This window comes from Phyllobates terribilis, unplaced genomic scaffold (assembly GCF_046119375.1).
Source record: "Phyllobates terribilis strain yellow unplaced genomic scaffold, ASM4611937v1 Scaffold_3__8_contigs__length_932513732, whole genome shotgun sequence".
Classification (NCBI taxonomy): Eukaryota; Metazoa; Chordata; class Amphibia; order Anura; family Dendrobatidae; genus Phyllobates; species Phyllobates terribilis.
Window position 1 is genome coordinate 752,459,612 of NW_027362763.1, and position 14,978 is coordinate 752,474,589.

The 14,978-nt window shown below is 41.6% G+C and overlaps 1 protein-coding gene across 2 annotated transcripts in view; it reads left to right on the top strand.

Moving 5' to 3' along the window:
* Positions 1-1,333: 1,333 nt before the first annotated feature.
* Positions 1,334-14,978, top strand: part of PLEK (pleckstrin) — a 49,039-nt gene continuing 35,394 nt past the window's right edge. For both annotated transcript variants that reach the window (XM_073673326.1, XM_073673327.1), the window contains exon 1: positions 1,334-1,483. In XM_073673326.1, coding sequence (XP_073529427.1) covers positions 1,367-1,483 — 117 coding nt within the window. In that variant the 5' untranslated portion in view covers positions 1,334-1,366. The remainder of the gene's footprint in view (positions 1,484-14,978) is intronic.

Below are 14,978 nucleotides of genomic sequence, written 5' to 3' on the forward strand. Positions count from 1 at the left end.
CTTTTTTCTGCCCACTCTTCCACAAAGGCAACCTCTAAGGAGTGTACCGCTTATTGTGGCTGTATGGACAGATAATCCATTCTCTGCTTGGAAACTCTGCAGCTCCTTCAGGGTTACCTTTGGTCTCTGTGCTATGTCTCTGATTAATGCCCTCCTTCCCCGGTGTGAGGGTGTGAGTCAGTGAGTGAAATGATATATGAGGGTAGTTACATGTCCCCCAGGATGTACATAGAAACATACTGAACCCGCTGGAGAGTGTTGTAATTACAGCTACAGCTGTGGTTACAACGAAAAGTAAAAGTGAGTGTGGAATTGGGACAAGCTATTTGACCAAGTCATAGTTAAGAAAACCTGACATGGGTTTTTATTTTTGTAGAGATCTGTAGGAAGGTAGTGAGATTGATCTCTCCCTCCAGTCTAGCTCTTGAAAATGGCCCATGTCCAGGATTCCTATTTAAACCTTCAAGTAAGGGTTGGATGTGTCAATGATGGTTTGCAAGCAGCAGTGCAGGAGGCTCAGTGCATGCCTGTCTGTGTAAGACTGAACACACGTCAGAACTGGAGAGAGCAAAGCCATTACAGGACCCGTGAGTTATACTGTGGTGCAGGCGCCAACGGCAAGTACTGATACGGACGTTCCGGCTGCGAACCGGATAATAAAGTTTGGATTTATTTTGTAAGTTGGCAAATAAAGACATTTAAGTTGAACTTTCTCGTGTTGCTGCCTCATTACCACACAGACGTCAAAGACACTGCCTTATATCTGGCTGAGAGTTTTGGTGGGCAGCCCTCTCTTGGCAGGTTTGTTGTGGTACCATGTTCTTTCCATTTGATGATAATGGATTTGATGGTGCTCCGGGGGATTATCAGAGATTGGGATATTTTTTTTCTAACCCAACCCTAACTTATATTTCTCAACAACTTTGTCCCTGACTTGTTTGGAGATCTCCTTGGTCTTCATGGTGTTTGGTTAGTGGTGCCTCTTGCTTGATGGTGTTGCAGATTACATGTGGTTCCTGTATTACTGGATGAAGAAGACTTGCCTTAGGCTCATGGAAATTGTATTTTCATAAATTCTCAGTTTGTACCGAGCAGTTTACATTATATATTTATAGACCTATATGAAAACTTTAATAATACTGGGTACAGGACCAAGACACCTTCTTTCTTTTCCCATTTTCACCACTTGCTCACATATATGACTGTGCCACAGTTTATCCTTCATTGTTAAAATGACATTTTGGTTAGGAAAAACCCACTGCTCTGACATTGCTTCCCCTATGTAACTGTTAAATGAGGAAACTACTAGCACAGGGTGTGATTGGTCAATGAAGTGTTACTAAACCTGCACGGAAACAGATAGTCAATGACCAACATTTATTTCTGTCACAACCTCGGAAATTGTCATTTCTCATTTTCTGACGAGGAGGAGAAGATGGAGAGAGAGCCGCAGAAAATTCGAGATGGCTATCTTGTGAAGAAAGTAAGTAACTTTGCCCATAATGTTAAAGAGTCTTACTTACTGGAAAGTTGATTACAGAGACTTGTGTTTTTGGCTTTTTAACATAAATGTTCCTAAAATGGGGTCACAGTCTTTTGGGGGCACCGTTTCATACTATACTAGAAAAAGGGGCCACAAGAGGACTATTGTATTCAGGAACTAACAAACATTTTCTATTGTATCTATTTCTATCTATCTATTGTATCTGTTTCTATTGTATTCAAGAGACATTTTTTAACATTGTGAATGCCAGCAAGCTGTCACCCAGTTTCATTACTGTTGTGTTCTATCATATGATACTTGATTTTTAAGAAGGGATGACATAGAAAAGACAGAAACCAATCTATATAAATTTAGATCATTAGAGATTCAGCAGAGAGATAGGTGATGAAAGGTCACCAGACTTTCGAGAGGATTTCAAAGGAAAAATAGTGATAATAGCAGCATGGGTTAAAGGGAACTTGACAGCTGATACATGCTGCTTGATCCACGGACAGCATATATCAGGCACTTGCTGTATTATTTCAGCCAGGTATGTTTAACTGTGAAACTTTCAGAGAAAAACATATTTTAACAGTGGGACCAAGCCTCATTGGGGATTAGTCAGGCAAGCTGATCTCTGGTGGCTTCTCCCTGTCGCTGACCTGTGACTCACAGGTCTCCATAGACACACACAGGGAAAGACCCATCACTAGGGGGAGTGGGTGGGTAGAAGCTGCTGGATGCCCCTCTGTCTGACTAGTCTCCCATGCGACTTGGTTCCTGGCGGCTTTTCACTGAAACGCGGCAGTGGTTCAGAGTCAAGCATACAGTACAGACCAAAAGTTTGGACACACCTTCTCATTTAAAGATTTTTCTGTATTTTCATGACTGAATATTGTACATTCACACTAAAGGCATCAAAACTATGAATTAGCACATGTGAAATTATATACTTAACAAAAAAGTGTGAAACAACTGAAATTATGTCTTATATTCTAGGTTCTTCAAAGTAGCCACCTTTAGCTTTGATGACTGCTTTGCACACTCTTGGCATTCTCTTGATGAGCTTCAAGAGGTAGTCACCAGAAATGGTTTTCACTTCACAGGTGTGCCCTGTCAGGTTTAATAAGTGGGATTTCTTGCCTTATAAATGGGGTTGGGACCATCAGTTGTGTTGTGCAGAAGTCAGGTGGATACACAGCTGATAGTCCTATTGAATAGACTGTTAGAATTTGTATTATGGCAAGAAAAAAGAAGCTAAGTAAAGAAAAACGAGTGGCCATCATTACTTTAAGAAATGAAGGTCAGTCAGTGTGAAAAATTGGGAAAACTTTGAAAGTGTCCCCAAGTGCAGTTGCAAAAACCATCAAGCGCTACAAAGAAACTGGCTCACATGAGGACCGCCCCAGGAAAGGAAGACCAAGAGTCACCTCTGCTTCTGAGGATAAGTTTATCCAAGTCACCAGCCTCAGAAATCACAGGTTAACAGCAGCTCAGATTAGAGACCAGGCCAATGCCACACAGAGTTCTAGCAACAGACACATCTGTACAACAACTGTTAAGAGGAGACTTTGTGCAGCAGGCCTTCATGGTAAAATAGCTGCTAGGAATCCACTGCTAAGGACAGGCAGCAAGCAGAAGAGACTTGTTTGGACTAAAGAACACAAGGAATGGACATTAGACCAGTGGAAATCTGTGCTTTGGTCTGATGAGTCCAAATTTGAGATCTTTGGTTCCAACCACTGTGTCTTTGTGCGACGCAGAAAAGGTGAACGGATGGACGCTACATGCCTGGTTCCCACCGTGAAGCATGGAGGAGGAGGTGTGATGGTGTGGGGGTGCTTTGCTGGTGACACTGTGGGGGATTTATTCAAAATTGAAGGCATACTGAACCAGCATGGCTACCACAGCATCTTGCAGCGGCATGCTATTCCATCCGGTTTGCGTTTAGTTGGACCATCATTTATTTTTCAACAGGACAATGACCCCAAACACACTTCCAGGCTGTGTACGGGCTATTTGACCAAGAAGGAGAGTGATGGGGTGCTACGCCAGATGACCTGGCCTCCACAGTCACCAGACCTGAACCCAATCGAGATGGTTTTGGGTGAGCTGGACCGCAGAGTGAAGGCAAAAGGGCCAACAAGTGCTAAGCATCTCTGGGAACTCCTTCAAGATTGTTGGAAGACCATTTCCGGTGACTACCTCTTGAAGCTCATCAAGAGAATGCCAAGAGTGTGCAGAGCAGTCATCAAAGCAAAAGGTGGCTACTTTGAAGAACCTAGAATATAAGACATATTTTCAGTTGTTTCACACTTTTTTGTTAAGTATATAATTCCACATGTGTTAATTCATAGTTTTGATGCCTTCAGTGTGAATGTACAATTTTCATAGTCATGAAAATACAGAAAAATCTTTAAATGAGAAGGTGTGTCTAAACTTTTGGTCTGTACTGTACATAGCGAAAATATTAGTATATTATTATATCAGCTATCAAGCAATTGTCAGGCCAAATCCCCTAGTGGGACTAAACCATGTAAAAAGAAAAAGGCTAAATAAAATAACAAAAAAAAATGTATAACATGAACACACAGTGAGCGCTTTGCCAATTTCCAATGATTACTTATATAAAATAAAAAAGAATGTTAAATTGTTATCATCACGAGCACAAAATAATGCATTAATCACTTTTGCTGATGCTGTAAAAAAAAAAAAAAAGTAAAAACAGCTGGAAAGCTTTGCTGTTGATTGTTCAATCCACTTTCCAAAAAATTAAACAAAAACGGATCAAAAGATTATAGTTATGTCCATGGAAAAATGAAAAAAATATGGTTTCTTTCATCATACTGAAATGGGATGTTATGAGGGAGAAGCAATGATAGAAGCAGGGGGTGTCACCACAATGTCACCCCATGATGACGATCCGTTTCAGGGTGGTGACAAAAGTTGTGGGGCAGCATTGCGGTCAGTCCCTCACCGCCATTCCCATTACAGTGCTGTGAAAGAAGATACTGTCACTTCTCCTTCCCTCTGATGACATCATGTTCCAGGGGGCTGATAGACGCTGCGGGGAAGTGAATGCAGGGCCATCCTCCTGATGATGCCCGTCTTCAAAACTCCCAGTGAATGCTGGGACTCAACCGGAGCGTCACATGAAGAAGTAAAGTTAAAGAACAGATATAGGAATTAGCTGTATAGAAATAGTAGGAAGGATCTTTTTAAATAAAGCGAATTACAAAAGTAGTTATGGTTTAAAAATAGATATTTATATATGACATTTTATGCATCAGACAACCCCTTTAAAGGGAAAGTGAGATCAGAAAATTATCCCTTTTTTATATTCTATGTGTTGTCTTTTTAAATTGTCTATCACTGTCTATATTAAAAGAACATATAATCTTGCATATCTTACATCAGGTACTGAAAAAATAGACTGACACTTTGACTTTCAGCAGTCATCTCATCACAGGCAGGAATAGAATGACAGTAGGCACCTCTATAGGGATAGTGCTACATATAGATAACAATAAAATTAGAGCTCAACCCCTTGCAGCACAATGACCCCTGCACAGATCAAACAGAATGCCTAAAAAACACTCTACCATGAAAATCAATGAACATCTCAATACAGTTTTTTATCTACGCTCCAGTCACAGAAAACAGAATAAAAAACACTACAATAAAAAAATCATTAGAATAAAGGGATTTTTTTTAATAGATTTAAAATTTTAAAACTGCTATATAGGTGATATATTAGTTCAAGAAGTTAAGGTTTGAAACTCACTGCAGGAAATGTTTTGGTTACAAAACCCCCAAAACTTTATTAACTTGTGCATCCCCTGTGACTCCACCGTGGATTCTCCAATGTTCTCGCCAGTTTATGTTTGCTTTCATAGAGTGATGACTTAGAGTATGTGCATGTAACCGCTGTCGCCAATCAGTGGTCTCATTGCCCCAGAAAAATAAACAAAGTCCACTGTGGCTTCAGCGATGTATCAAGAGAGATGTTAATAGATCAAAAATGTTTGTGTCATGAGTCCTCCTAGCTGAGTGTCTGGACACATTGAATGACAGTTCTGCCATCCAATCTAGGAATGGGGCGTGCTGTCAGTATGGTAATGGACAGCTTATCCGTCCAATCAGATGCTGGGGCGTGCTGGGCTGTCAGTGTCTAGAGTGACAGTTTAGCCGTCCAATCAGGACCAGGGTGTGCCGGGCTTCATCCATGAGTCTCTTGTCCAGAGTAATTAATTACCTGGCTACTTAACCAGCTCTCTGCCTTTGATTACTGCCAGTTGTAGCTGCTTGACCTAGGATTTGTCTTGACCATCCGTTTGCCTAGCCCTTTTGTCGTGATCCGCTACCTTCTTGGAATATTGACCTCTGACTGTTTCTTGACTATGCCTTCGTCTCACCCCTCTGGCTATGATGTACTCTCTTGTCTTTTGACCTCAGATCTCTTGACTACCCAGCCTTACGGGTTATCCATGAGTAGTGACTGGTATCACAGTTTGTCTTTTAATAAAGTTTCTTGCAATCAGATTAATTTCTTAAATATTCAGATAGCCCTTTTAAAGAGATGGGCCCTGACATCAGAAGCATGTGACTGCAATCAAGTTGGAGGTGAAAGTGTCGATGAGGAAATTAAGATTCCTTTAGAGAGGATAGTTAAGGGAAAGTAGAAAACTTATTTTTTTTTGCAGGGATAAGGACATGTAAGATCTTATAATGAATTTGGAATGGAAGAAATCAACATAAAAGGTATTCTCCTGATCTAGAGCACATTAGTAAATAATATTTAGTAGACAAAGTTCAGCTGTGATACATCTGTGGCAACAATGTACAGTATAATAAATGTTAATGGGAGGTTTAAAAACAAGAAGCTATTTTGACCTCTATTTAAAAAAGATGCATTAGTACAGGGAAACTGGTCAGGTACATTTGAGATACAAGTATGTAGGCTAAGGTGTAAGTGAGTAATTTCTTGTTATTCTCTCCAAACTGCACCTAAAACCATGTTACAAGCAATGTAAGGGGTTCTCCAGATGTCCAATTTTCATATATCATGTTAAGAAATTCTGAGTTAATAGAGGAGGTCTCCTGAATCCTTATTTCTTGGCCAAAATGAATATTAGGGGAGTATACTTTCAACAAATTTTGAATAAGCCAATAATAAATGCAAATACATTAAGTTTTGTAATATATCTTATCAGAGAATTCTGCTTCCTTCTTGACTTAGGACCTACCTCTTCCCCTGTCTCCTGATCTTGTTTTCTACTGTAAAAAAAAACATCTGAACTCAGCTTTGCTCAAGACAAGACAGAATGCCACCAGAGTGAACTGTCAGATTACATAGGTTATTATACTGAAGAGGGTAGGAGTACCGAGAAGAGAGGAGCAAAGTAAAAAAACAGGCAGAGGGAAACACAGAAAGATTGTGCAGAGCTTTCCAACAAGTCTTTTACCTCACCCCAGAGTTGGATTTACATCTATACTGCTCAGTTCTGCTATATTATATACCCCACGCTGCTGTTAGTTCGATTTCTATTACTTACTTAGCTATGAGCTAAGTATAGGAGAACAGAAATCCCTCTCGTTGTCCTGTGGAGTGTATGTGAGATATAATAGCAGCTAGTAATGAGCCGGTAAGAGAGCACACTGTCAGTACACGTTGTAAGAATACCCGGAGTGCAGAGACCAGCGCCGCCCAGCCTCTGAAACGGAAGTCACTGATGAAGCTTCTTTTCAACAAGGGGGCAGAGGCTGTGGCAGTGACCGCAGCCTCTGCCCCCTGACGATGCTTCATATGAATATTCCAGCATGCACTGGGATATTCAAATCAAAGTCATCAAAGAGGAAGTAGTAGAAAGGAAAGAAAAGCAGTTAGATAGTGTTGTGAGGGAAGGATAGGGATTTTTTCATTAGAAAGTATTAGAAAATAGATTAGATTATGACATTAAATATATAGGGATTTAGAATTAAAATTAATTTGTGTCTCGGCCCACCCCTTTAAGCAGTCCTATTGAATCATGTGATGTCAGGAAAAGATCTAATTAGAAGGACCTTCAGCAGTTCACTAACCACTAGAGGAAGATCTGGCCTGAAGGATAACATGCTGACCATTAGAGGAAGCTCTGGCCTGAAGGATAACATGCTGACCACTAGAGGAAGCTCTGGCCTGAAGGATAACATGCTGACCACTAGAGGAAGATCTGGCCTGAAGGATAACATGCTAACCACTAGAGGAAGCTCTAGCCTGAAGGATAACATGCTGACCACTAGATGAAGATCTGGCCTGAAGGATAACATACTAACCACTAGAGGAAGCTCTAGCCTGAAGGATAACATGCTGACCACTAGAGGAAGCTCTGGCCTGAAGGATAACATGCTGACCATTAGAGGAAGCTCTGGCCTGAAGGATAACATTCTGACCATTAGAGGAAGCTCTAGCCTGAAGGATAACATGCTGACCACTAGAGGAAGCTCTGGCCTGAAGGATAACATGCTGACCACTAGAGGAAGCTCTAGCCTGAAGGATAACATGCTGACCACTAGAGGAAGCTCTGGCCTGAAGGATAACATGCTGACCACTAGAGGAAGCTCTGGCCTGAAGGATAACATGCTGACCACTAGAGGAAGCTCTAGCCTGAAGGATAACATGCTGACCACTAGAGGAAGATATGGCCTGAAGGATAACATGCTAACCACTAGAGGAAGCTCTAGCCTGAAGGATAACATGCTGACCATTAGAGGAAGCTCTGGCCTGAAGGATAACATGCTGACCATTAGAGGAAGCTCTGGCCTGAAGGATAACATTCTGACCATTAGAGGAAGCTCTAGCCTGAAGGATAACATGCTGAACACTAGAGGAAGCTCTGGCCTGAAGGATAACATGCTGACCACTAGAGGAAGCTCTAGCCTGAAGGATAACATGCTGACCATTAGAGGAAGCTCTAGCCTGGAGGATAACATGCTGACCACTAGAGGAAGCTCTGGCCTGAAGGGTAACATGCTGACCACTAGAGGAAGCTCTAGCCTGAAGGATAACATGCTGACCACTAGAGGAAGCTCTGGCCTGAAGGATAACATGCTGACCACTAGAGGAAGCTCTGGCCTGAAGGGTAACATGCTGACCACTAGAGGAAGCTCTAGCCTGAAGGATAACATGCTGACCACTAGAGGAAGCTCTGGCCAGAAGGATAACATGCTGACCACTAGAGGAAGCTCTGGCCTGAAGGATAACATGCTGACCACTAGAGGAAGCTCTGGCCTGAAGGATAACATGCTGACCACTAGAGGAAGCTCTAGCCTGAAGGATAACATGCTGACCACTAGAGGAAGCTCTAGCCTGAAGGATAACATGCTGACCATTAGAGGAAGCTCTGGCCTGAAGGATAACATGCTGACCATTAGAGGAAGCTCTGGCCTGAAGGATAACATTCTGACCATTAGAGGAAGCTCTAGCCTGAAGGATAACATGCTGACCACTAGAGGAAGCTCTGGCCAGAAGGATAACATGCTGACCACTAGAGGAAGCTCTGGCCTGAAGGATAACATGCTGACCACTAGAGGAAGCTCTGGCCAGAAGGATAACATGCTGACCACTGAGGGAACTCCCCTTGCTCCAGTGTGAAGAACAGTACACGGACCACCAGAATGAGCTCCAAAGCTGGAAATGAAGGATGACAATGGGGAGAGAAGAGAGGCTGGGCAGGAGCTGGGATTATCTGACACTGCAACTATTTTGTTACATGGTTTGGACTATGTGGCATTCATGCCCTAAATATTACTAAAAAATTATTTACCAATGTTATTTTGTATTTACAGTACTGTGAATTTGGCCATTACATGCTTGGTACAAAATATACAACGTATGCACAGAGCCATAATGACATTGTATGCGAAAAAATGCTTATTTATATGACTAAACTTTTGTTGGGGTTATGTTTTATAATATGTGGCTACGTCCCTTTAAATATTTCTCTATAAAAGATTGAAAGTGAAATGAGGCACACAGAAGTTGGTGTGTGGGTGTCAAGTCTTCAGTTCTGCATTGGGAGCCCCCTTCCTTGTTACCCTCAGGCATTCATGGCACTGTGGAATTTACAGTATATGAAGTAAAATCTAAAACAGGGAACTTAAAAAATCGTTATGATCACTATTGTGGTGTACACGCTCCTCAGAGCTTTCACAATTAGTTCACGTTTGTTCTTAGAGTCAGAATATGGAAAGGATTTTGATATTTTTCAGATACAGCAGTCCAGAAATTGGCCAAAATATTTAATGGTCTTGTTTCCATTAATGACTTTGTGTGGCAGAATTACATTTTCATCTTAATTCATTTTTTAATTTGTATTTTTTTTTTAACTGGCATCTTCCCTTTTTCTTTTACTAAACTTTGAGCTTTTTTGGCTTTATTAACCACTTCTAGAGATAGGAAATACTAGTATTTTTATTTTGGGTGGTTGTGAATGGAGCGGTATCAGGCGCTCGGTCAGTTCCACATATAGCAGAAACTGGCTTTTATTCAGTCGGCATCCAACTCTTAGGAGCAGTGACCAGGGCTAGCTCTGATTGCTGCTATTTAACCCCTTAAATGCTGCTTTAAATCTCTGCCAGTAGCATTAAAGCAGCATAACTGTTTTAGGCATCCATCGGCCCCCTTGCAAAGTGATTACAACGTGCCGATGAGTTGCCATAGGCGGCCAGGGGCCTGACAAAGGTACTCCTATCAACCCCAGATACTTGATAGGCTTCATAGAAGAACATCAGTTTCACTACATACTGGAGTGTCAAAGAAAATATTAAGAATTTCTCTCTTCCCCTCCCCTATACTACTTGTCAAGGGAACAGGAGCTGACCCTCTAGAGAAGTGGCTTCTATGCAAACAGGAGCCACCAAGTGTCCATTCTAATTAACATACAAATGTAGTTCCTAGTAGCACAGGCCAGTGATAAATAGACAGCTGAGCAAATGGGATTGAAAGACAGAAGAAACAGCTCCTTTAAACTTCAAAGGAATGCTGTCACACTCCACACAAGAGCAGGGTCACCCTCAATTTCAAAATCCGTTTGCTCAACAGAAATCTGCAGACACACAGGCACCAACATGAAATATGGAACATCGGAGTTTCTATAATTCCGATTGTGATGGGACACATATTTTTAGTGGCGGGGTTAGCTAAGGAACAATACACATATTTTTCCGTAGCTGTATGCCCCTCCGGTGAGCTATAATGTAACAGTACAAAAATAACAGACCACAGATATGCCATGTGTAATCTCTAAGGAAAGGTAAATTTGTAAGAAAAAATATAGTACCATTTGCGAGCTTCTGCAATCAACCAGCGAGGAGTCATCACAGAAGTTAGAGTTCCCCCCTTCGGCATAAAAGACCCAGCTGAAGAGGGGTCCATAATCATGCTGGAAGTTACATTTTTATGTGTAAGCAGGGGTCACGTTCATGGAAAGGGCACTGGAGTGCCTCCCTCCAGCTAAACTGAATAGTTTCTGCGATCAGTCTAGTAAGTTTCTTCTCTTAATCCCTTTTATTTTGTGTAACTGTATACTCTGTATTGTTTTGTCCCCCTTTGTAAAATCTTTGCATATTTTTCATAAACACTGCCTCCCTTTTGGATTAAATATAAAATTAAATAGTCCTGTTTCTTGTGCTCTGTAATCGTTCCTCCCCCTGAAGTCATATACAGTACAGACCAAAAGTTTGGACACACCTTCTCATTTAAAGATTTTTCTGTATTTTCATGACTATGAAAATTGTACATTCACACTGAAGGCATCAAAACTATGAAGAGAATGCCAAGAGTGTGCAAAGCAGTCATCAAAGCAAAAGGTGGCTACTTTGAAGAACCTAGAATATAAGACATATTTTCAGTTGTTTCACACTTTTTTGTTAAGTATATAATTCCGCATGTGTTAATTCATAGTTTTGATGCCTTCAGTGTGAATGTACAATTTTCATGGTCAAGAAAATACAGAAAAATCTTTAAATGAGAAGGTGTGTCCAAACTTTTGGTCTGTACTGTACGCTACCAGAAAGCAGGCATCCGATCATTCTTGTATTATATTTTAAAACTGATTGGTGGTGGCAGCGAATAATCGTAATTGGGCTATCAGGAAGCTGGCAGTGATCATACTGGGACGTATACACATTCTTCATGCGTTGGATTCCGGAGGTGTGTACCTCATACGCTCACTGCTCGCTTGCCGATAGCTATGTAGTCAGTAATTGGGATCGTGTGTTCACGAATCCCTGACAATCCTAACAAAGCGACGGCAGCGGTGGGATATTGTGTGATCCCGTCGGTGTCGTTCCTGACATGGAGTATGGAAGTACATTGAACAAGTGGTGAAACGTTTATAGGTTCAAATCCCCTGAAAGCACCTAAAACTAAAATAAAAAAATATAAACATTTTAATTACTCCCATTTTTTTAACCTTTACAATAAATGTTATAACGCAAAAATAAATTGCCATGTCAAAATTTCCATTTTTTTGTCGCAGCACTTCCTCCAGAAATTAAACAAAAGCGATCAAAACTACATATTTAACTCAAATTGGAACCAATAAAAAAGTTAGCATGTCTTGAAAAAAGCATGTCCTCATAAAACTTCGTTGATGGAAATAAGGAAACATTAGGATCTCAAAAAATCGCGACACATTAAAATCAAATTTCAATTTTTTTTCCGTGACCTAAATAATAATAATAATAAAAAGCTTTTACAAGTTTGTTACCACCGTAATCAGGGTGCCTGGTCATTTTTATCACATATAGAAAGCTGTAAAAAAACAAAACTCACAATGGCAGCTATGCATTTTTTCACACTCTCAGTGCACTTCACAATCAAAGCAACTCCATAGTGCGAGAATCCCACCAAACTGCTCATATCTCCTTAAAGGGAATCTGTCACCCATCTGCTATCTGCATGATGTAGGAGCAGAGACCCTGATTCCAGCGATGTGTCACTTGTTGGGTTACTTGCTGCAGTTTTGATAAAGTCTGTTTTATCTGTTACTCTTTCTCTGAATACTGTGCTCAGTATATCCCCACCACTGATTGGTTGTTTTCTGTACACACTGTGCATAGGCAGAAAGCTGCCAATCAGTGGTGGGGGCATCTTTATACAGAGCTCATTAATATGGAAGACTATATGGCAGCAGGTTTACTAGTCCCCTAGTGGTAATCTCCTGCTAATAAACAGTGATTTTATCAAAACTATAGAAAGCAGCCCAGTAAGTGACACATTGCTGGAATCAGGGTCTCTGTCTCTACAGTATGCTGCTCCCACATTAGGTGTCAAAAACCTGGTGACAGATTTCCATTAAGATATAGGTGACAGCATTATTTAATGTAGATTAGCTAAAGTTACATTTGTAGGTCATGGAGTTTACATCTTAGTCCTATTAAGTTCTTTTAATTTTTGCTTGCATTTCCTCGTTTAACTTCCTTTTTATTGTTCTCTAATTTATTTTGGGAAAAATAACTGCAGCACAGTGTGATGATTCCAGTCTTCTATTGGTAAATTTCCATGTTAACATATACAAGAAAAGGGGACAGCTGCATAAAACGTGGAAACCTGTCATATATTCATCACTGTTACATTGTATCATGATTAATAGTGATGTCTGATATATTAATCACTGTTACATTGTATCCTGATTAATAGTGATGTCTGCTAGTACAGTACGTAACTTTGAAAAGCAATGTGCCAAACCTGAGAACATGTGTCAGTTTTCCTGCAGCGCCACTACTGGGGAAATTAAGCATTACACATTAACTATTCAAATCAATAGGGTGCCTGTGTGATGAAGGGACAGGACTGGTCTTCCAGAGGGAGAGATACTCTTTGAAAAAGATTCTGAATATGGGACTCCCAGCTTATAATACAGATTTCCCTAAATTGACAAATTTTTATTTTTTTAACTAACAATCTCTTTTATAATTATAAATCAATATATTTATTTCCTAGTAGACAGTTGGCAACTAAGAGCCATTGCACCTGTGCATTACTGCAAAAACGCAACAGGAGAAATATAGAATTTTGGCCATTTCATATCCTGCACCATTAGGTCTGGAGAAGGCCATCTCTGGACTAGGGACAGTTTTTCGTGTGAAGGAGTGACACACAACGGTGTCTCGACACTTCTGAAGAAATGTTTGGTCAAACTTGCCTTTGATATCAAAATGAACAGAAGTGACTCAATCAGGTAGAAATTACATAATCAATAATAACTAAAGCGACCTATGTCTGGCTTGGAATATGTAACTGAAGCTATAGTTAAACTTTGACCATAAAGAGTTATTTTCAAAATATGAAGTTATCTTCTATCCATATTTAGGGGATAACTTAATGATCACTGGGGGGTTCGACCGCTGGGACCCCACAAGAGACCCATGATCCAGGCTCTGCACAGCTCTTTTGAATGGACAGAAGGTGGACTTGCAACCCTTATTTTCCTTTTGCTGTATATAAATGACAAGTTTTTAGTTGAATGTATTATGCAGTTTTTCCCTGTAAATTGAGAGTGACGTGCCCCCTGGGCCATATTCTTTAGGGGAATACCCGGAGCCGGATCAGATGGGGGTTGTAGTCTCCGAGTGGCTGTGACCCGGTCCGTGCCCAGGGTGTCAAGCTCAGTGTGTGTGGCAGTCCTACAGATGTTATAAAGTTCTTTATGTCGACTACGCCACCCGTTGTATTGCGGTCACTACGGCCGCCGCTGCAGCAGGGTCCGCTGAGGCTGATGGTGTTGGTGCAGCTTTTGATAGTATAACCCCCAACGGGTGGGGTATAGCCTCAGGGGGTCAGGTGCAGAGGATGGGGGTTGTGGTGGTGCAGCATAGATGGTAATTAAAGACAGAGTCGGGTTGTGCAGTTTAGGGTATTTACTCACTGCTGATGTTCCGGTCACTCCAGCTTCAAGTGACCACCCGAGCCGTGCTGCGTCCACCAGGTCCTGGATTCAGCCAACCCCCAAGCAAGTCCGGAGCGTGACCCTGAGCCCTCCTTCCTGTCCTGTCTTCTGGCCGTCCCCACCAGGGATCCACCTAGGTCCAGCTTCCTCGGGCCTTCTGTTGGGCAACCCTTGGCCTTGGGTTCCCTGACCCTACTCGTGGTTTGCCTTCAGGGTGGATGTGGTGGGTGGCCGTGGCAGATCCTGCCCACGGCCTCCGGTCTCTGGCTGGGGTGTGCTTTAGCCCCCACCAGTTTGGGATCCGGTACCCTTTTGCCAACTCTTCACCCTGTGTTTGTATGTGGGTTCTCAGAGTTCCTGCTTGTTTTCTCTGGGTCCTTCTGACTCTCCTCTCTCACTCTCTCTGGGCCTGGGGCTGCTCTGCTCCTCTTCTGCTCTCTTCCTCTCCTCTGCAAAGACTCGCTGACTGCCTCCACTCTGACAGACTGACCCTGATCTTAGATGGTGCCCACCTTAAATACTCCCTCTATGTGTGAGCTCAGGTGACCAGCACCCAATGAGCT